Source organism: Ictalurus punctatus, chromosome 5 (genome assembly GCF_001660625.3).
Source record: "Ictalurus punctatus breed USDA103 chromosome 5, Coco_2.0, whole genome shotgun sequence".
NCBI classification, from domain to species: Eukaryota; Metazoa; Chordata; class Actinopteri; order Siluriformes; family Ictaluridae; genus Ictalurus; species Ictalurus punctatus.
In genome coordinates, this window is record NC_030420.2 from 4,349,060 (window position 1) to 4,373,037 (window position 23,978).

The 23,978-nt window shown below is 42.6% G+C and overlaps 1 protein-coding gene across 1 annotated transcript in view; it reads right to left on the bottom strand.

Moving 5' to 3' along the window:
- bin3 (bridging integrator 3) overlaps positions 1-19,019 on the bottom strand; it is a 45,252-nt gene extending 26,233 nt beyond the window's left edge. The window contains exons 1-5 of the mRNA XM_017467638.3: positions 18,865-19,019; positions 9,845-9,893; positions 6,891-6,931; positions 1,904-1,965; positions 663-799 (exon numbers count right to left, since the gene is read on the bottom strand). Of these exons, the coding sequence (XP_017323127.1) occupies positions 663-799; positions 1,904-1,965; positions 6,891-6,931; positions 9,845-9,893; positions 18,865-18,872 (297 nt within the window). The 5' untranslated portion in view covers positions 18,873-19,019. The remainder of the gene's footprint in view (positions 1-662; positions 800-1,903; positions 1,966-6,890; positions 6,932-9,844; positions 9,894-18,864) is intronic.
- Positions 19,020-23,978: the final 4,959 nt, after the last annotated feature.

Genomic DNA, 23,978 nt, shown 5'->3' on the forward strand with positions numbered 1-23,978 from the left:
GAGGAAGAAGAACAAGAAGAAGAAGAAGAAGAAGAAGAAGAAGAAGAAGAACAACAACAACAACAACAACAACAGGAGGATGAAAAGAAAAAAATAAGAACAAGAAGAGGAGGAAGAAGAACAAGAAGAACAAGAAGAACATGAAGAGGAAGAAGAACAAAAACAAGAAGAGGAGGAAGAAGAACAAGGAGAACAAAAAGTAGAGGGAGAAGAAGAACAAGAGGAGGAAGAAGAACAACAACAAGAGGAAGAACAAGAAGAAGAAGAAGAAGAAGAAGAAGAAGAAGAAGAACAAAAAGAAGAGGAAGAAGAAGAACAAGAGGAAGAAGAGGAGGAAGAACAAGGAGAACAAAAAGGAGAGGAAGAAGAAGAACAAGAAGAAGAAGAAGAAGAGGAAGAAGAAGAAGAACAAGGAGAACAAAAAGGAGAGGAAGAAGAAGAACAAGAAGAAGAAGAAGAAGAAGAAGAGGAGGAAGAAGAACAAGGAGAACAAAATGAAGAGGAAGAAGAAGAGGAGGAGGAAGAACAAGGAGAACAAAAAGGAGAGGAAGAACAACAACAACGACAAGAAGAAGAACAAGCAGTGTGAGCAGTGTGCGTGTTTATGTGGAACCCTGGCTGTTGAGGAGATGTGTAAACAGCAGTGACGGAGCAGCTCTCACCTTCTCTTGGTTGAATGCCTCCATTCGTTTCATGGCTGTATCCAGAGCCATCATAGACTCCAGGAAGGCTTGGTCCAGCTCGCACAGCGGGTTACTCAGCAAGTCCCCGGCGATCTTCACGGCCGCTTTAGACATCGCTAAAACAACGATACACGAACGTAGGATCCGGTTAGCTCTCAAACTTTTCATTAAAAGAAGCTACTAAAACCAAGCTAATATATTAGTCGGCCAATATTGAGTGACCGAAATAGAAAAAAGGAGGCAGAAACGACGAGTCGTGTGATAAATAATAATAAAAACGATCCTGTTTGGTTAGCTTCTGACGAGGGTTGATGTTTCAGGAGTCTGATTTGGGTCGACGCAGACTCTCGGGTCTGATCCGAGCAGCCGGAGTTAAAGCGGCCTTGGCAGGAACGTGCATGAGCTGTAATTGGAGCTGGCACTACAGAGGCATCGCTGCACAATCGGCGTCCGTCAACGATCTTCCTTATTACTTCACATGCATCTGCTTGTGAAGCGTGTTTAGTGGATGGACTCTTCATTACGCAATATTTTTGCAATGTGTGTCGCTTCTTACCGTCACAAACAAATGTAGAAAACTATGTTTAAAAAAATTGTAATAAAAAAAAAAAAAATAGTTTTAGGCCAGTGATCGGGAACATGTTGCTGTTAGACCAAAAAAATCTGGTGGCTCTCCAGGTGTCTCACCCTTCACCGACGTATCATCGGTAAAAACGTAGACGCATCACTAGCGGTCAGATTCGTGCAGAAAATGCTAATTCAATTACAATTCCTTTGTCGTACAGCCTACCGAAGTCAATGAAAAGTCAGTATACAATAATACTTTTTTCAAGATGTTCCGGCCAGTGCATGTATGCGGCGCTCTGCGCACGTGTCACGACACAAAATCAACGGAACACCACTTACGTTTCTATGGTAACCTCTCGCGCTCAGATTCAAGCGGCTACCTAGCTAGTCTGTGGACATGGCGAAAAGAGAGAATTACCGAACGAGGACAAAAATACGAGTTGTAACGTGGCTTTTGAGTGCGCTTGTAAGTGACGTCATGACCGTCCATGCTAATGCTAAATCTACTTGAACCACCATAAGTTTTGGGGGTGGAGCTCCATGTGCATGGGCGGGCTCAATGAGTAAATAAATAAATAGATAAATAAATAGATTCGAAGCTAAATAAACACCTCCTCGCATAGTTTCATATCTTTACAACCGTTTCCACACACCTATATCAGCCTCTGTGCTTTTCTTCATGTCCTTATGCAGCTTCTTCGTTTGGTCTTCCAACCTGAGGACGGAAAACAAGAACGTGTTCATCTACGAGTACAGAATTCGGACACGGACCACTTCACACGAATGAAAGCTTCACCGTGTGCTAAATGATACCGGAACAGTCAGCGTTTCATAAATAAATCTGGGCTAATGTTTAACGCTTCGTTCTTTTAAAATACGCCATCGACACCCTTTCGCGCGGAAGCTTGTGATACAAAATTGAACGACACGAGAGAGTCTGATGCGAAAGTTCAGCGATTCTCATTCGTGCTTCTTCGTGACGGTAACACTCCGAGAAGATCCAAGGAGATCATTTCACACGGTTGTTCCCCACTGTGACCCATTCACACACACTCGGGGTGCTAACATCTGCAATTATGACACTGTTGCGCCTGTCTGCTGTGTGTGTGTGCGCGTGTGTGCATGAGGGAGCTGTTCATTATATCAATTAAGAAGGAAATGAGAGGTTGGGAAACTCCCATGAGACACCAATCACAGCACATGTGAAAGCTTTGTTTAGCGAGAATGCAGATCAGAGGGAGATTGCCGTTTTAGTGCATCATGGAACAAACGGAGAAAAATATATATACATTTTATTATATATTTATTTTCAATTAACGTAACAAGGATACGCAAAGACTCAAAAAAGAAGCAGATAGAGACGTGTACGTGAATAAATAAATAAATAAATAAATAAATAAATAGATATAAGGAGAAAGACTGCCAGATGATGAAGCCCCCCACCACCAGATAGGAAGATAGGTGCTAATCGAGCCCCAGCGTCCCAGCTGCTCCATTCTGTGCGCTAGCATGCCAACACCAGGCTTCATTCCAGCATGTGAATGACATGTAGTGTTACCACAGGTCACAGACTAACATATTAGCTTTAGATATGCTAGAGAAATAGGAGAAATTTGATAGGAGACAAGATTAAAGCCAGGTAACAGAGTTTATACCACAACACTGTTGAGTTCTCGATTCTTATTGGTTGATAAAAAAAATAAATAAATAAACAAAAATTTTAATAACAACCGTTTGGATACAGTAGTGCTGGTTGTAATTCAATTCAAAGGTTATATATATATATATATATATATATATATATATATATATATATATATATATATAAATAATGAATATGAATGCACTCGTTAATGTCCTAGCACATTATTGTTTCTATAGTAACAGCTGGTCTGCAGAGGCTGGAAATGCAGGCGCTCTGAGTCTAAAGGCGTTTTTGCACCTATTAATCTGGTTCCGGAGTCCAAAGAGTGAAATTGATACGTTCGGTCGTTTACGGTTTGGTTCGTCATTGCCCGTTGATTAAACGAACCGAAACGTGAAAAAACGTCGAAGGACGTGTAGGGATGAAGACGCAGCGTGGAGCCACTGCTCAATGTATTACTTGATGCAGGTTTAAAACATTATGTATCCCATCGACCGTTTATTTACTTTTTTTTGTTCGTCAGTCCAAATCAAAACACCCAGCATGCTTGGTTCACTTCCTGTATTTGGGCCGATTCAGGATGGGCTCGCTTTCTCACTGCGATTGGACCGTGCTAGAGTTTGACTGAAACCCTACCGAGACCACCTCACGGTTGTTGGTTGGTTTGGTCCACACCTTAAGTCCGATTGCTGTTTTCTCACCTGCACCTAAGAATGCGCCAGGGTTCAACTCGAACGAGCGAAAGCACCCTAAAAGCGTTTTCAGACCCGCGGATCTGCGCTTTGTTCCGAAACGCGTACTTAAATCGTTACAACGTTTTCAAGGATTTTTTCCTTGGCTCGGTTCGAGTTCACAAGGCAACGTTTCAAAGCGTAGAGAAAAATGCGTTTATGCAGGTCTCACACGTGAGTAGACGGTCCTCTCGCTGGTCCGAGCGCGTCTGTTTATGCGCCGTGAGCTTTTTGTGGCTTTCCACAGAACGATTAAAGCCCATCTCCTTAAGACGCTCGCTCAACACCTTGTAAACCTCGGTGTTTTTGTTCCAGGTTAAACCGAGTTTCATGCGGCGAGCCATTAGCAAAACAAACACGTTTATTTACGTAACGCAGTTCCCATCATGCACTGCTATACGGATTGGTTCGTGGGAAGGATCGCTTTTTACGCCACAAACAAACCGCTCCAGAGTTTGTTCGCAATTGGGCCGAGAACACCTGAACGACGTGGTGTTTTGATTCGGATCGACCGCGATTGCCGTGTTCACGTCCGTCTAAACCAGGGGTGTCCGATCTTATCCGCAAAGGGCCGGTGTGGGTGCAGGTTTTCATCCCAACCAAGAAGGAGCCACACCTGACTCCACCTGCTTAAATCGGTCGACCTTGGCTTTCAATAGACTCGGATGTGGCTCCTGATTGGTTGGAGCGAAAACCTGCACCTACACCGGCCCTTTCCGGGTAAGACCGGCACCCCCGGTCTATACGAACCGAACCAAGGGAGAGGACACACCAGGTTCCGAGACGGACGCTCTAAATGAGCCAGGTGTGAAGACAGAAAAACGTAACTGTTGACACTTTCTCAAAGGAGACGTTTTATCATTTTAAAGGAAGCGTCAGTGTTTTTGTAACAAAAGTTTGCCGCTATGGGAAAGTCTTCAGGACAGAGGATGACGAGATCCCCGGTCCGTCGGCAAAGCAGACACCATTAGCGCAGCTACACACGGATAAAAACGTACGAAGGTCTAACTGAGTAATAAATAAAAACCTGTCTGTGTTGCCAAACTGCTGTGGTGTAAGAGCGATAAAACAATCCCGGATGTGCTGTTAATGGGAAAAGAAGACATTTTGGTTGTATGAGTAACTCAGCTTTGTGTCAGACCGCATCACACCATGCTGTCATAGATATTAATTTCCTATAACAGCATGCGGTCAACTCTTTTTTTTTTTTTTTTTTAAAGGTGACTGTAGTTGCTAATCAAGTGACCGGAATATCTTCAACGCAGGATCTCTACACTTGAATTCAAGATGAAACGTTTCCAAATCTCAAGACACAAGATCACGTCACATAACTCAAAGCACAACTTAGGAACGACTTTATGAGAGTAAACTTTTGTGACGAGTGGCCGAGATTACCATCAAAGCTTGGCTTTTCTATGAAATGTTTGCGCTGTTAAATATCATTCAGATAAGCATCAGACCACCAAGCTGGTGACTCCAGTCAGATATTTTTATTCTTCCATGCTGACACCCACGCTGTGCGTGTCAGTGCAATCCCCTCTCATAAGGGTCGGCCGTTTATCTTACCCAATCGGTGTGTGTTCACACTCCTACTCGAGCACCTGAAGCACAGAGGTGTAGTGACGTGACGAAAGACAGGACGGGGACGGGGCCGACTCAATGTTTCAGTACTGAACAGTCGACACCGATACCGAAATGACTAACCTAGTTATTATTACGCAATCAGGGGTGTCACGGAACATTTGAATATATTTCTATTTATATTTGCTTCTGCTAGCGATGAACTCCTCGTGCCGAGTTTCATGTTGAAGGTTGAAATGGTCTCTTTAATTGAGAGTGTGTGAGCGGTGCAGTATGAGGGAGTGTGGCCGTTAAAAATTGAGCGGTGAACTGTAAGCAGAGTGCCGAGCGGGACGAAAGGAAGAGTGTGCGTAAGTCTCGGTGCTCAGTGCTCGCAGAGTTGAGCTGCTCTCATGTGCGCTGGTACTGCAGCGCGCTCTCTGTTAAAGATACTGTTCAAAACACCAGATGATGTCTCGTTAGGTTACGTGTATTGGAGGAAGCTGTGGTACATGTTCTTGATATTCTCACGGAGAACACCGCGCAGTCTGCTTTGCCTTGATTACAATCACTAATCGTTAAATACGTCCCAGACTGGTGTCGTCACGTGCCATTACGTACACCACGCTTACGTCACAACATATCATGTGGTATCGGAGCATTTTGTACGAGGAGGAGTAAATGAACCGGTATCGGATATCAGTATTTTTTTTTTTCCCCTCTTTAAAAAGTCCTAGTGTAGCGCAGCGTTATTCGATGTCATTTCCACTGAAACGGGAAGTCAAGGCGGGACATTTCAAGTGGCTCCTCCCCCTTTTTAAGCTCACCTCGCAAAGCCATGAGCTGGCACAAATACCTCCGTCTTCAAAGTGAATGATTTCAAGTCATTTCCTTCCTTAATCGACTTACAGCTGGAAAAGTGAACGACTTCAGACCAAGACGCATTTACGACCCATACTCGCCGATACGATCTCTCTCTCGCCGACTCTCTCTCGACGACGGCAACGTGATATTTATTCTAGAGAGCATATACAGATTCCACAGAGCGTTTGATCGGACAGAAAATCTGACGAGCAGCTGGAGTGCGGAATGATGTCATCGAAACTGTCGGTCCGTATCGGTGGTACATTTTGAACGCATACATCTCTACTAAATGCGGATTTTATCATTGTTTCGGAGCTCGCTAGCATATAGATCACCTTAAGGCTGACATGTTCGTACTAAAAGCCGCAAAACGACAATTTTGATTACACGGGGACTGAAAAATACGTAAGGAAAAAGGGCTTATACTACAACCTTGAATCTGGACAGTTTGCTTATTTTATACGTATTTATACTTGGTACGAGTGTGAAAGTATGCATCCAGGGAGAATTTTTCCATTTCTTTATTATTATTATAGCACATATCTGCTAAGCACGACCTATTGGAAGCCCAGTGCCAGCCTGAGGGCCTGTTAGTTCTTTCACAGGAGAATTCATCATAGCAAAACTTCTATTTTATTTCGACACACAACTTTTTCTTTTTTTTTTTTTTTTTTCTTTTCCCACCCCGCCTTTTAGTACAGCTAGCCTATTTTGATACATCATTTGTTGCCGTCAAGAAACGTTCGGGAAACAGGAACAAGAAACTGGACATATTTTAAAGTAAAATAAATCTTCCAGGCAGTGCTAACGAAACACATCACTGAACACCTGCCAACTTACTTCTGGAGCTTCTCATATTCCCGCTCGAAGTCTCTTTCAACCTGTGGAAGAAACAGAACACACACATGCAGAGAGAGATTTAAAAGAGATATGTCGGCAAACTGCTCTAGTTTTTCATGCTTGGCTTTCGTAAACGCGGCGAAGTGCCGTGGATCAACGGGAAAAGCTGAGGTTTGTTAATAACTTGTATCACGGCTTGTATTTGGGTTGACGTGAAAACAGAATGGAAGATTAAACAAATCTGTCATGCACAAAAAGCAATCAAAGCAAAAAAAAAAAAAAAGAATAAAAACACCCAACATCCTCTTTCCGTTTTTTGAAACGGAGCAGTCATGCGATCCTGGCTCTGTCCGTCTGTGCCGCGGTGCCGGTGTGAGTGTGTTTGGATTGTGTGTGTGAAGTGGTGTTTTACGGTTCCTGTCCTTCGGTTTTTGTGGGCACATCCTGTAAATAAACAGTTTACAGGATGGTACGTCGTGGTAGCCATGCAGACTGCTTCGGTGACATGCCCGTCCTCTGAACTGCCCACTCGTGGGGTCTGCGTTGCGTGTGTGTTATAACAGAAAGGAGAGCGAGGAAGGGACCGAGGCGGACAGACGGATAGAGTGATGAGAGGAAGTGGTTTTGCTCCAGTCGATACGGGGAGACAGGAAGCACCCACACACGGACTCGGATGCGACCGTACACGTGGCTTGTACCGCTTTATTTGCGTCCGAGACATGAAAAGCTGGTTTCAGTGAAGCCCTGTTTGACTAAAACGACGTTAAACCAGTCTCATATTATTAGGATTTTTCACAACTTAAAAAAAATAATAAATCAACAATGCTGACTAAACATTTCATTCAGTAGAGAGTTGTGATTTCATCCTTAGCATTCGAATCTGCAACAAAACACTCTGATAATCTAGTCTACAAGGTTTCTGGGCAACAAAAGCATCGGGCCTGGGCACTACATTGAAGTTGTTACTTGCCCAATGGGCTAGTTTATGGACCATTTATACTTTGTCCATGCCGAGGTTCACTTGGATGAAGTCCAAGACCCCTGAATTTCCAGTGGACAGTTGTTTGACAGTGACAGTTGTCCATAAAAAGCCAAGTAGATGTTGACGTCCCCTTAAAATGATCCGTTCTGAAACGCGAACAGGACGTCGGCTTATTGAGATGGAACTCAGCTCTTGACGTTTCATAACATGACGGCTTTTTTCTTTTCTCCCCCCCCCCCTTAACAGACAGCTCACATTTGCCCTATTGGAGCGACAGTAGGAATGTTCAGACGCACGATAATTAAACTTCCTGTGGAAGATGTTTTGAGTGCTGAGACAGCCGCTGTCCTGTCGATTCTGGAACCGTCCTTGTGGCGAGCGCACTGGGAAGCCTTTTCGGGACGTCGTGTCCGATGCCACACAGAGTTCTGGTCAATTTCGGTGAAAAAGGTCCTGTCTGTCTCCAAGAACGTCAAGAGAAATTCTAGTTATTTTCTAAGCTGATGTGAAATTACGTGAAGTTGCCCAAAACTAAGAGCGCGCTATACTGAATTCCAAGTCAAGAAACGTTCCGGTTTAGTGATTAGCAGGAACATTTTCACAACGCTGATGCGACTGTTTAAGAGACTGCTACGACAGTGTCATGCACAAGTATTCATCCCTCTTAAGCTTTTCCATATTGGTACCATTATAAGCAGTTACGAGATAAGCTGTTCAGAGGACAACCGTTGACTCCACAATCTGGCCTTCTATGGAAGTGTGGTGAGTCATATAAAACACTTTTTGGAGTCTGTGGAAAAGGCCCCCCTTGTATGAGGAGACTGAAACGAGACATAAAATGCAACGTTTGGAAAGCCAATACGTTAATCTGATTATCGTGAGAGTACCATCTTCGCAAAGAAGCATGGTGGTGGCATCATGTGGAGCGTTACCCTTGGCCACTTGGTTGTTTCTCTGACGAACGCCCACATTATCCGGTCAACTGCCTTCTTCTAGAATAGATTTAAAGGTGCTCCTTGGGATGTTTTTTTTTTAAATAACCAAACCCTGATTGACACTTCTCCAGAACTTGATCCAGAACTCATTTTGATAGCTCCTTCACAGCTCTCTGTTTGTTTAGGTACATTCTTTAACAAACTCAATGCCGTGGGAGCAGGTGTATATATACTGAACTCACCAGAGGCTTAAATTGCTTAAAAAAAAAAAGTCAACTAACGACGTGATTTAGAATTTGATTTCACTGCGACTGGGAGCGTACAGAACTTTTCATCGTTGTTTTTTTGTAAATAATCTTGCAGACTTTATTCTTCCCACTTCAATATTACGTGGCATTTTGTGTAGATCCGTGACACAATCCCAAGTAAAGTCCGTCTCCGTTCCAGGGAGATGCAGAAAGGTGTCAGGACGATTGAATATTTAAGCAAGGCTCTGTAATTAGCCGATTGGCTGTACGGGTTTTGCGAATATTCACCCTCCGCTGCTGCAGTTTGAGAACCTGAGAGCGTGAGAAAAAAAAGAAAGAAAAGAAAAAAAAACAGGCAGAACTACACCCTTAGCTTTGTCTATGCCTTCTAGTCTAGCGTCTCTGCGTATGGTCATGTTCCGGGTAGACGTTTGTTGGGAAGGCTTTACGCCAGTGTGCATTTCTAGCACGCTTTTACAGTGACTGAAGTGGCCAGATCCTGACTGCCTGCCACTGTCCAGTTTTGCAAAGGTTCACTGTCTGGCCATAAGGAGAGTAAAAATACCAAGTTTCTTTTCTTTCTGTGCACTGGGAATAGCAGGGTGATGGGTGGCCATGTCGATGTCGCTGTGTGAACTGGACAGTCCATTTCGGTTCTTACAATGATACAAGATGGACAAGAGGCGGCGGCTCGTGTAAACCAACGGCAGGATGCAGACCCCATCACGGAACAAAGCACAGCACAGACTACAAGTGTTCCTGTTAACATCATGGTGAGCTGGAGCTTACCGTCTTCGAAACGATCTGTTTCTTCGGTTGCCCGATCTTAAATGGAATCCTAGGGAAAAAGAAACAAAGAGCGAAAACCGTTAGCTTTCCTTACGGTCGATTATCCAAGAACGGGTTGTGCTTTCTGGAATTAACACACCCGTTCACCATTTGTTTTGATTGTAACCAATGAGCTTTTCCCGTATTCCTCCTCCTCCTCCTACACCTGACTACGGCAGAGTATTCGGTCTGCGATATGCGACCACACCGGGTCTACGACTCTCCGTGAGACTCTACATGAGCAGAAGATGCCGATTTGCTGCTGTGCTGCTTCGAGAGCGAAGCCCCCCCCCCATCATTCCCACTACACGAGTTTAGCCGGAAATTTCCGAATTTAGCCGGCGCATGGCGCAACTGGGATTTAAACTCTGGAGGTCACTTGGGGCAACTTAACCTCCAAAATTATGTGACTGTGTATCCTGAACTAAAGTGCGTTGCTATGATGTAGACTCGGAAAGCAATTAGTAAGCGTTGTCGGAGATTTTCATGCAAGAGGAAACAAATAAATACAACGAAGAAAACTTTCCATTCTGATGTGGCTCTAACAGGTCCCATATGGAGGCCATCAAAAGCAGATGCTTACAAATTAGTAGTATCCCTGCTGTCATGTGGTCTATAGAGAAGGCAGAAGTATACACAGAGCACAAACACACACACACACACACACACGTATCCAAGAGCGCAATCAAAAATACTCGTAAAAGTAATTTTAATGGGGATTACTTTATGATCTTTCTCAAGTTAAAATGTAGACAGATCTACTTTTAATACATTACATACAGCTGTTTTCCCCTGTGGCTGAATCTCCAATGGTGAACATGGCAATAAGGTATACTATGAAGGGTGTACAAGGCAATGACATATCTCGATATATCTCTCTCATTATATATATATATATATATATAAAAAATACACTTATTATAAATTGGTTCATTATAATAACAGACTTGTCTGGTAATTAAACCTATATACTGTATCATGATGTCATGCATCATAGAAATGTTTTTGATAATCGTGATATATATTTATTTATTTTTGTCATATCGCCCACCTCTAGTTCAGCGAATTCATCCTGGCATCCCTAATGCGCCCACAAACACACACACACACACACACACACACACACACACGAGTGAAGTCAGCAGAAGCCACACTTTTACACATATGCAGCTGAGTGCTACTCATGACTCAACCCGAAGAATGAAGCTGTGTAATCATCTCTTACATCTCATCCCACGCTTTAAAAATATTAACCAAAAAAATTCCTTATTAACGTGTAACACCATACATTGAAGTAATGTAGAAACACGCTAACCCGTGACCGAGTCAACGATCTCTTCGGCTTTCTTTCTGTATGATATTTTTAAATGGTAGTTCAGGCTAAACATTTTACGTGCTCGGATGACTAAGACCCCGAGAAGTCCTAACAAGAGTATGACATTTCAAAAGGAAGTGTACACGAAGGTCAAAACACACTCACCCACGCTTTAAAGCTGGGATATCGGCTTAGTCAGTTAGTGGGTGTGTACGGGTCTCGCTGGTTTACACGAGTGAAAGGACAAACACGTGCACTTTGTAGGGATGGGGCGATATCTTATCGTTTGCGATATACTGGTAGAAATTCTGGCCACTTTAAGAAGTAGTCTTCCCGTGATAATAACGATAAAGCCTGGTTGATAACGTATGTGTGTGTGAGACGGTCTGCGACCCGTTCGCAGCTCACGTGCAGAGCGAAAATGAGTACGGCGAAAGGCGGACATGAAGGTGAGGAGGAGTTTATCCTAAACATACATCAGGAGCTTCCTCTACAATCTGGAACTGGTTCGGTTACAGAAAATCAGTTTTACTTTTAGATCAGTGTGCTTCTGAGGCTCTCAGGACCGTCACCGTAAGACCGCCGCCATCTCAGGACCGTCACCGTAAGACCGCCGCAGTCTCATGTTCTCCTCGTGCTTCGGGGGTTTCCTCCGGGTACTCCGGTTTCCTCCCCTAGTCCAAAGACATGCACGGTAGTCTCACTGGCATCTACCTATATCTCAATATTGTCCCTAGTGTGTGAGGTTGTGCCCCGTGATGGACTGCCACCCCGTCCAGGGTGGCCCCCGCCTTGTGCCCCGAGTCCCCTGCGACAGTCTCCACTATAAACCATCATCGCTTACAAATACAGGCAGTAGTCCCACTACACTACGGACAAAGTTTTTCTTATTTATTCATTTATTTATTTATTTTCACTTCTGTTCGGCGAAAGGTAGCAATCAGGATTTGGGGCTGCCTTTAAAAGAACATATTTACGCCAAATCTCCCGGCAAAGTTGCTGCTTAATTATAACTCGGGGAGACCTTGTGATGGAGAAAACATTTTTTACCGCTACAGTCACATATGCACTGTATACACACACACACACACACACACACACACACACGTACACAGGCTGTTATTGGTGTGACAGTAATAACGTCCCTGCAGAACGACGGACGGTTCGTGATGACAGCCGATCTGAGCCGGCACCTGCGTCAAAGCAAAAGGTGTGCGCGCTAATGAGACAGAAAGAGGAAGGGTGTGAAAGAGTGCACAAGGGTGTGCGTGTGTGCGTGTGTGTGCTGCGTGCTACATTAGTGCATGCCTCGTGTGACAGGTACGCCGAGTCGTCAGCTAGGGGGTGTGTGCGCTTTCCATGATGATGGCTCAATCAAGGAGTTCGGAGTTGAAGTCTTAATTGAAAGGGTTTCGTTCACAGAAAAATAAACGACCCGACAGATCACACGTGTTCGCGCGTGCGTGCGTGCAAGGTTTTTGCGCTTGCTTTTACTTCCTCTTCTCTCGCCAGCATTAGGAGCTTGTCTGTCTTGATAATGGACTTGATGATGAGTGCTGGGACCCGTTGACAGGAAGACTAAAGACAGAAAAGAAAAAAAAGGCATGTACCGCGACACAGCATTATGGAAAAGTTTGCATCATCACACTCGTGAAATTTTTTTCAGTCCAAAATCTGAGTCATGCGACGAGCGTAACTCGTCGGATTGCTGAAGCCGATGTTATCTAAACAGCAATCACGCCTGTCTAGTGAGCAGGGAGAGACGGAACCAAGAGTCACCGAAGTTCAAGTCGATTGTTTCTCTTTAGCGATGACGCAGTAGGTTGCATAAACGACCGACTTTTCACCCTCCTCCCTTTTCTGCAGATAAACGGGCTCGTCACCGTCGCAAACTCGAATGTCGAGAGTCGTTTCACAATCTAAATCCTCACACACAAAAAAAAAAAAAAAAAAAGTAAGAAGCGAGATCACGTGACCGGGCAAATCCATACTCCGCAGTGGGTTAAGGGTAAAATTGCACATTAGCCTCAATTACTAGCGTTATTGTGTAAGGATTTGGCAATAAGATGAAAGTGGCACGTTCTGGCTTGTGGCTTTCGGTGAGCTGAAAATCGGTGTGCTTCCGCCGAGCCTTCAGAACCTTATTGAGAAAAATCGAGGGCTTCTTTACGCTCAGGAACCAGGTTCTGATTTGGGTTTCCAACGTTTCAGCTTGGGGAACACCGTGATGACTGGGCCTCGTTTATCAAGCTGGATACACACCGATTTACACGGAAATCATTCAGATGAGGATGAGGATTCACGTACGAATAGGGTATTCATGAAAATCCCGTAAATTCAGGGACGCCATCACATCCTGAGCGTGTGTAAAGCACACGCTTAAGAAGACTAACTAATGCAAATCTCAACCGATCGGTTTCGAATCTTATAATTCGATGAGTGCATCGAATTATAAGATTCGATGCCCCCCCCCATATAACAAGTTGGTGTTCAGCGTCGACAGGTCTTCGCTTTTGTACTGTGGGAATCCTCGGTTGTTCGTCTTCGCAGGCCGGGCCATTTTTACCCACGCCCTCACACACAGGACGAGCGGTCAGACCGAGACGACCGATCCCATGCCCTGAGAGAGGGCACGGCGAGAGAGCGAGAGAGGGAGAGATGGGAAAAATGTCAGCGGGGATTGCTGAGGTACGGCGGTGATGTGCTTCAGCACAGAAACTGCCCGGTGACCCCGAGAACGCGTTTAACAATCCAGTCAGAAGAATAAATGAATGAGTGAATGAATGAATGAATGAACGCCACGAGTGACTGAATGGAGGAACGTACAAAGGGGAAGGAAGGAAAAAAAAAAAAAATGTTGCGCAAAAATCGTCTCCCACACAATAGGAGCTGAATTACAGTGAATTCGGTCACGGTGCACAGAATGAATGAAGCACACAGATCTGTGGAACTGAGAATTACGCTCCGGTTATCAGCTCCTAATGCCGAAGGCTGAATTTGACTCATTTTTCCGTTTTCATCATCCCCGATTCGAATACACGGACATAGACGCACTTCATAATTGGCTTCTTATTATTCTAGCTAGATTTTCTGTGCGGAATTAACAAGTGAAAGAACAATGTTGTTGTTGTTGTTTGGTTGGTCTCCCCCTCCCCCCTTCCAATTCAAAGTGGGCGGGACTACACCTGTTCGGTGAAGGTGAAGCACCGGTCACAATCAGCCGTTTCCTTACATCAGCTAGAACAGAAACGGAAGAGACTTAAGTGAATGAGAACCAGTGTAAAGCGCTTTGGAAAAAAGCGCTATATAAGTGCAGACCGTTTACCATTTATTAAGCAAGTTGCCACCAGGCGATAGCAGACTGCGAACCACACAACTGTTCTTTCATTCAACTCTCCACTCAGGCGTTCCTACAAGCTTTCTTAGCACTAGCGCTGTGACGAGTTGTTTACGTTGCCAAGGAGAAGCGGTTATCAATCAGTACGCGATCCGACATGCCCGGACAGTTCTGATCAGGCAGCTTTTACTTCTACTTCAAAATCATAGATAGGGATATGTATTTCTCCAAATCTAACCGATCTGTTACTAAGGGCTCCTCAAGATGTGCGCAAGTCCAGACAGGAACAGGTAAAGTTATTACCACAAGCGCTGCACGTATATGGACTGTTTCTCCACACACCCAACATCGTAAAGGATGACAAAACGTTTCCTCGTACGCGGAAACAAAGCGTTCCTTCAGCGACTGCGTAAAGAGATGAGCTGGACTCACGATATGCATTATGCCACATCAGCACGGCTGGAAAAGCCGGCGAGCCGACTCCCCGACACAGGGATCTTATCAATAAGCAGCACACAGGCTCAGTTGATGTCGAGCACGACCTCGTGACCCTGGTGTCACGGTGACCGCGTCACTGTGTCCAGTTGGTTGGCTTGCGTGGAATGCAGCGATCACGCCGAACCATAAAGGATCCTTTCAGCAAGTGACCGCAGAGCCCGGCGCCCCAACACTGGCCGTGTGTGTGATGGGGAAGCGACTACTTCCAGCTGCTGATGTCACAGCTGGATGCCGTGATGTCACGCTCGCGTCCGCGTCGTCTCAGTCTGCACTCTTCTTTTGCAAAACTGGAGCTCTTATTCAGAGATAATGCGCTGATGCCGATTTATTCGGTTTTGCATCCATCCATCTTCACAGGAAGAAGGGGGGGGATCGTTTATGATTTTAAAAGAAGAAAGGTCACGTCTAAGGGGCCGAGTTCAGCAGGGTCACAGAGCCCGAGACCCAGAATCTAAAATGTAAAAGACTAAATGACGTCTGCCAATGAATTTTATTTAAAAAATAAAAAAAAAGGACTTCACTAAATCTTGACATTTGCAGATTTACAAAGCACTCGACTGTATAGTGCAGAGAATACATTATTTAACGGTGCGGAGTTCTTGATTGGTCAGAAGCACACTGAAGCCAAGGGCACGAGATGATTGTGTTAACACAAATAAATATGTTACGTTTTAATAATACGTTTCATTTGTAAAATCACAACAAATTGAACCACTGCGGCATCAACACGTCGTACTGCAAGAACAGTTTTAGGGTTTATAACGTATGGTGCAATTTCCCCCGACTATTAATACATTATTTGAATCTTTTTCGCTGTCACACGTGTACGTTATGGCAACATTATGGAAACGCTGACTACGTTTACATGGACAGCAGTAATCCAATTATTGACCTTATTCTGAATAAGACGTATAATATTCCGATTAAGGTGTTTACATGAGTCGCTTTTAGAATACTCCTTTCATGTTTCCGTTTTACATGTTATAGAACATAGATCGATTAATGGCACGTCATTATGTCACTGCGCCACGTCGTCCGACTTACCTCCAGAATTTCACGCATCGACATACGGTCCGTCTTCGTTATGGGACCGTATACAGTTTTGGGTGTTTAGTTTTTAATTTCACGGAAGCTTCAAGTGCTTTCAACGAGAGCGCGTGGGCTGCGTCCGAAACCGCGTACTTACCTACTATATAGTAGCCAAGATATATGTATTTCTCCTACTATATAGCAGGTAAGTACGCGGTTTGGGACGCAGCCGTGCTCTCGTTTGCCGTCAAACGGTCGAGCGCTGCCGTGCGTGTACGTGTCCTGTCGCACGATGCGGTGAAAACTCTCACACGACGTTAACAGCGTGATTAAGGTGTGTACACGTCTGTAACACACCACGATAATGCGACTAAAACAGAAATACTCCACACGTCTTAATTCGATTTGTGTTTACTTCGAGTATGACTTTATTCGGATTAAGGTCAGCAATAATCACTGTTTACGTGCCAGTTTCTTAAATCAGAGTATCGTCTTAATATCGGATTATTATCGTCTGCGTAAACGTGCGATACGTGTCTGATGGTAGATTGAGCCTTAAACGATTAAAGAAAAAAAACCGTGTCATCACGGCTCCTACTCGCCGTAATCGAGCAAAATCGAGCAAACTCCGGAATATTCGGAGGAGCGTGCGACGTTGTAAAAATTACCGCAGGAGTTTGCACTTCGCACCGACTGAGGTTTTATTGTACTATTAACTTTAAAAGAAAGAAAAAGAGAGAGGCTGAACTTATTATCTGTAAATAGATTTTTTTTTTTTTTTTTTTTTTAAATTACAAAAACAGAATCAGTCAGGAGTGACATTTTTCACACTTGGTTGCTTTTAAACAGCATCGCTTCATGATATTAGCTCATGGTTATGTTGCGGTTTTGTAGAATAAGTTAAATAAATCAGAGTTTTGATGATCGGTGAGATTCAGGCTGCACTCGCCAGCGCCTAGAGCGGCTGAAAGCCAAGTCTGCCTACTTCTCAAACTCTGATATGTCAAAAGCATATGCAATTAAGAGATGCAGGGTCTAGAAAAGGCACGAGTGGTAGGACCGAGCCATCGAGACACCTTTTCGGCCGGTACTGATCCCTGATCCTCTGAAAAATGAGAAAGCTCAGGTCACTCTCAGATGTGACATTTAGCTTGCACTGGTTAACTTTATACTGATTTATTTCTACCATAGAAAGGCTCCGTTTTAACATGCTGCATTATATAGACTAAAACATATGGCTCTGGCAGAGCTATGAGATCAGTTGTAGGATGTAAACCACAGCGTGGCATAAGATATTTAGTGATTGCTTTGAGCAGCGCTCCAGACATCACCAGTCGCGATAACTACTTTTGTTGGACGATATATCGTCCCAGAAATAACTGCGATAAACGATAATATTGTCATTCAAAGACCTTTCTGTTTCACAGACATAATAGTGATATAATATAATAGCATAATAATGCAAGGACACCCTTTCAAATTTTTAACTATAAAGAATACTCAGACATCACAATACAACATTGTGAATTCTTTATGCTTTAGTTATTCGAAGCGTTTATTTAATTAAGCCGCTAGTAAAGGGCTTCGGCTTACCGCTGTTCGTTCTTTTTTTTTTTGTTTTCAACGGCACGTTTTAGTTATTAGACTCGGTGCTAGCGCTTGCTACACGTCTCAAACCCATGGAAACGTACTGTACGTTAGGTCGTACAATAAAGATCCTCTACCGATAGACCTGTGTTGTTCCACATGAGCTTACAGCATGGATATATATATATATATATATATATATATATATATATATATATATATATATATATATATATATATATATACACACACACACACACACACACACACATACACATACACACGAGTGCTAGGCTGAGATCTTATTGAAAAATTCTCCGATGTTCGGTCACGAAAACGGACGAAAAGAAATCCAAAATTTTTAAGGATGTGAATGTCCTTTACGAGAGAAATCATACTCTGTAATGAGGAATTTTTTTTTTTTTTTTTACAGGACCTGTAGAACATTAACCAGTTCATTTACACTTATACCCTATTCGATACATAATATAGGAATGATATTTTATTCTATTTTTACTCACAAGAAAACAGGGGTCCTAGGGAGAGATATTTTTGAGGGGGTTTTATTTTTTTTTTCCACATTATTTCTTATCTGTGTAGAAGATTAGAAAAGGAAATGTGTTTACTTTTTTCTTGACAAAACTATCAGTCATAAAACAAGCGTATAAAACTGAAGCTGGGTGGTTATTAATAATAATAATAATAATAATAATAATAATAATAATAATAATAATGAGTCCAAGAGGAGATACAGTCAGATAATACAGGCTCAAATTGAATCTGCAAGAGGAAAATAAAACGCATAATTTATTCTCTAACCAAAACTCCAGTCAAAAACTTGGTGAGAAATGTTAGCATGCTAATCGAGCTAATACAACCAAAAAAGGATTAGCAACATAGCTAAAAACGTCCCACTTTGCCTTATTATTATTATTATTAATATTATTAATAATATGAAGCTGGGAAGATATATTACACCTTTCAAGTGGTTTACATTTTCAGAAAAAAAGAGCACTTTTAAACTAAACTTTACACACACACACACACACACACACACACACACACACACACACACTCACACACATCAAGACACCGGCGAGCTACATGCTAGCAAGCTAACGCTAACATTAGCTAACTAGCCGGGCCAAAACAACCCTAACAGCTCACTATTCATCCGAGAAATCTCTTTCATAATGGCTTGTTCGTGATACATACCAGCTCATGGTGTCGTGCTTACTCCAGTTTAACCGCGAAACACAAATTTATTTCCAAAAACATCGCCTTTTCTACCTGTCTTATTTACAAGTCTGTACCCAGAAAGTGAGGAAGTTGTACAGGGTTAGCGTTCCAATTGGAAGCCAATTCAACCAAGTAGTGCACTAGATAGGGTGCGAAAGCATTCTTTTATGCACTGAGTAGTAGTCATTGTTAGGGAATAACGAGTTATTTGGTATTTTGCTGTTAAGAGGATTTAAAGTACGGAAAGCAAAGTGGCTGAGTTGGGGTTATTTCAACAGGTGGTTGAGTTTTACAGGCTTCTGAGGTTCAACAACAACAACAACAACAACAACAACAACAACACAAATGCACAATTTTAATAACAGTGTTGCTATTGGCATTATCGAAAGTAAGGAATAAAATCCTGAGGGAAATAATCCTACTGCTACGACCCGGAAGTTGATTATTTTCCAATCAGATCATGCCTGTCAGTGTTTTATTCCACTTATACCCCAGCAGCTGTCCGTTGCAACCCTTTCTTTACTCAGTTAAAGAATGTTATACTTATTGTCCTTTTTATATAGGTGTATACAGTCTTCTCACATCCGCCTCTTTCTTTTCTCTTTCCTAAAGTTAAGCAGTTTTTTTTTTTTTTTAAATCTTTTCCAAAAATGTTTCCTTATGTCTTAAACCCAAACGTTTAGTTGAAATAGATATATTGGTATAAAAGAAGTACATTTATTCATTTGGCAGCCGGTTTATCCAGTTCAGATGTAAACACTGGCTTTTATTCACACTCCACCCTGCTGGGGGGGGGGGCACTTTTAATGGTTTTAATGGGAATTGTATTGGTTTTAATGGAAACTGTAATTGTCCCTGTGGGTCTCTACTGGTAACTTGTTGCTTTTACATTCATGGCATTTGGCAGAGCTTACATTTATCTCATTTATACAACTGAGCAATTGAGGGTTAAGGGCCTTGCCCAAGGGCCCAACAGTGGAAACTTAGCAGTGCTGGGGCTTGAACTCCTGACCTTCTGATCAGTAACACAGAGCCTTTATTCTGTCTAGTGGATATTATTAAGAACCAATAATGGTTATTGTAAAGTTTTTAATGGTTAGGTAATGGTTTGTAATGGTATTTGTAGTGGAAACCCTTAAAATTTCTGTGAGGGTTTGTATTGTTTTTTGGGGGGTTTTTTCAGCAGGGTACTCTTTCACATTTTGAACAGTTTAACTGTTTGGGAGTGACCATGTGGGAATAACACTGAACCGTTAAAACCTCCATTATAAGACTGTCCTAACCATGTCATTATACATTGAGAAACCTATTGTCATATGTTTTCATGAAAGATAACGTCCAGTGATGTGACTGTCATGTTACTGTTAGCAAGAGTAATTCTATCACATGATCATTTTTACTGTGAGTACTCTACTCACAGTATGTTTTATGTACTTCCTGTCTGAAAACGAAATATGTTAAGGAATAAAATAGACAGGTCATGACTACCAAAATCAGCACTCCGGAAAGCTCTCTTCTCTCTCTCTCTCTCTCTCTCTCTCTCTCTCTCTCTCTCTCTCTCTCTCTCTCTCTCTCGATTAATAAGACAAAAAAAAGGCAGTTTGTCATGTTACCGGAAAAATAAAACTGTACTGAAGCCCTTTGCTTCAGAAAACTTTCAGGTCACAGTGTTACCTCTGTTATGTTACAAAGCCCTGACACTGAAGACTCCTTTCATTAATGTTAAATAAAGACCTCCTCACAGAAAACGGCACCATATCAACAACAAAAAAATTACCGTTTAAATGGAGAACCTACCGTACGAGTTCCTGTGTATGTTGCACAAATTTTTTGTATTAAGAAGCACTGTGGTAATAACATGAGAGAGAGAAAAAAAAAAAAACATTAAAATACATTTTTGTTAATATATCCAGGTTTCATTGTTTAGATTTTTTTAGTCCTTGATTTGATTGATTTTTTTTTTTTTTTTTTTTTTTTAGTCCTTTATGACGCTGCTAAAGACTAAGCAGCAACACTAAAACTCATAACTTGACATTTCTGGGATTAATGTGACTAATCTTTGCCAAGCATTATGACAGACATCAAAAAGTATGTGTTCTAATATCTTTCATAAACATGTGATGTTGTAAACGTTGGTATGCTGTCAAACATCACGGCAGCTATTAGTAATATTAGCATGACACTGTGGTGCAACTTATAATGATTCGGAGAACTAGTCATGATGCGGTATGTTTATAACGTGATGCAATCCATCCAGCCACTTTTTGTACCACTTGTCCTACACAGGGTCGTGGAGAGCCTGGAGCCTATCCAAGGGAACTCGGGGCACAAGGCAGGGGGAACCCTGGATCGGGTGCCAATCCATCGCAGTGCACATTCACACACTACGGACAATTTAGAAATGCCAATCAGCATACGACGCGTGTCTTTGGACTGGGGGAGGAAACCGGAGTACCCGGAGGAAACCCCCGAAGCACGGGGAGAACATGCAAACTCGGTGCTCACAGGGCAAAGGCAGGATTCAAATCCCAAACCCCAAATGTGCTACAAACGTGCTAACCCTGACGAAAAGGGAAAAAAACCATAAGACAATAAATACTATAGTGAGAAACGGATACGTGTAGTGATCAGACCAGAATATTAAAGTGGTATGACTAGTCATGCGAATGTGTTTTGTTTTTCCTTTATTAAGGCATGCATGTCATGAGCTTCTCTTAACGGTGACGTCAAACGTCAGAACGGGGCTAAAATGTGATCTCAGCGACATTCACCGTGGCACGGTTGTTGGTGACAGATCGGGTATTTCAGAACCTGCTGATCTCCTGAGATTTTTACACGCCTCGTGGACACGCCTCGTTGAGAGAAGTCAGAGAACGGCCAAACTAGTTTGAGCTGACAGGAAGGCTACCGTCACTCAAACAAGCACTCTTTTCAACCGTAACGAGCAGAAAATCAGCTCAGAATGCACAACACATCAACCCTTGCGGAGGCTGGGCTTCCTACCTACCTACCACAGCAGAAGATCACATCACACTGGAACACAAATCTGACGCTAGAGACGGTCACCAAAAGAGGTCTGAAGAGGTCTCCTGATCTTTTGTCTAATCGACAGGTGAACGTTGACTCTTCATGCTATAGGAAAGTGAGCGAGAGTAGCGTGTCGTACAGAAAATGGTCAAAAGAGTGTTTCTAATGATTAATCACAGCAAGCGGCTCAGAGGGTGTAAACCGCTGACGTGGACTCGGACTCCAGCTGAACGTAATCCCCGATGGACGAGACACTAAGGTCACGTTTACATTTGGTGCAGCGCCCTCAGGGCATATTGCTCTGCACACACGAGCATAAAAGAGGCTTTTCAGCTTGGCGAGGATCTCGAGACGGGCAACGAGCGGTCGTGGTCAGAAAACACCCGAGGAGCTGCGACTGTATGTGCTCATTACTTCCATCGACAAACACGCAACACGGTGCATTTTATAACCGCTTTCTCTTAGGAATCGTATTAGGGGAAAGCGTCCGAGATGTACCGTACGCCGTACGCACATCATGTGCGAACGTGCGACGAATGAACACGTAACACCTGCATTTACATCTATGGCGTAAAACCGTAAAGTTACAGCTTTACCTCTGACTCTTACAAACCTCTGACACGGGAGACTCCTTCCAAACACGTTAAATAAACGTCTCCGTAGGGAAAACGTCACCGGATGAACACGTGTTTAAATCTCCACCGTAGAAGAAACGACAACGTTTTAGATCACATGCTTTCATTTTTATTGTCATCGTATTCATTCATGAGAGATATTATGATACTTTCCACCATTGCACATTGTTGCCATATGACGGCAATTTACCAACGACTCCCTGTAAATAGAGATCTATTTTATATATATATATATATATATATATATATATATATATATATATATATATATATAATTTTAACTAATTCAAGTAATAAAAATAAAGGGAATTTATATATATATTTTTATGTAAATACAATAATTCATGCAGTAGAGGGTTAATATAAACCTTGTAGCCGTCACTATTGTCAGAGCTGCTTTTATAGAAAATGCATCACCGCCTACTGACCAATCAGAACGAAGAATTCAACAGCGCTGTGTTATAAATGAATATAAATAATAGTAATGTACAATTTTGTCAGCCATTCTGATACGGCTATATTTTTCCTTCAAAAAGCTGACCTATTTGATACAGCATCTCTGGATTCAACACACACACACACACACACACACACACACACACACACACACACACACACACACACACACACACCCAAAGGCTCCACTTCCATCTAATCTGTGAACACTACCTTCTCTGTTTTCCTGGTTCAGTTTGGCCCGGCTTTCTGACAGTTCTTGGCAATGAACAAATAAATAAATATATATATATTTTTAAATAAATAAATAAAAATCAAATCAAAGAAAGAACACTTATGCCAGAAGCTATTTTTGTAACAATAAAGAAAACAACAGTTGTTTTTTTTGTTTTTTTTTTTCCTTCCCCATACCATCTATAACCATCCCTGAGAAATAAAGATATCAGTCCAAAAAGAACAAGAAGCTGTGGAGGAGCGCAGGAGCCAGATCCGTAGAGAGCGTCAACGTTTGCCTCTTCGATCAGAGCGCGTAACCTATTCATGCTAAGATTTTCCTCTTACAGCAGAGATTTTAGACAACAAGAGCGCACGCACACACACACACACACACACGCACACACACACACACACACACACACATACACACACCAGTAGTGTTATCATTATGATTTGCATCAGTGCATAAATCTCTCCGTCTCTGCTTCGGATCGAAACGGATCCTCATCCCTTCACTTCATCCATTAACACAATTGTCATTTCGACATTAAAATATCAAGCACATGAGCAAATGAAGCAAAACTGTACAGTGTCGGTAGCATTGTGAACCAGACACCCTACTGTATGGTTAAAAATGGGGCTGCTGTAATTGAATTGAGAAATGTTTGTGACATTTCATTGGAAATTTTCCAAATCGAATCGGAAGAATTGTTTTAATTACGCACTTGAAGCACCCATGTATTTGTCTTATATGTA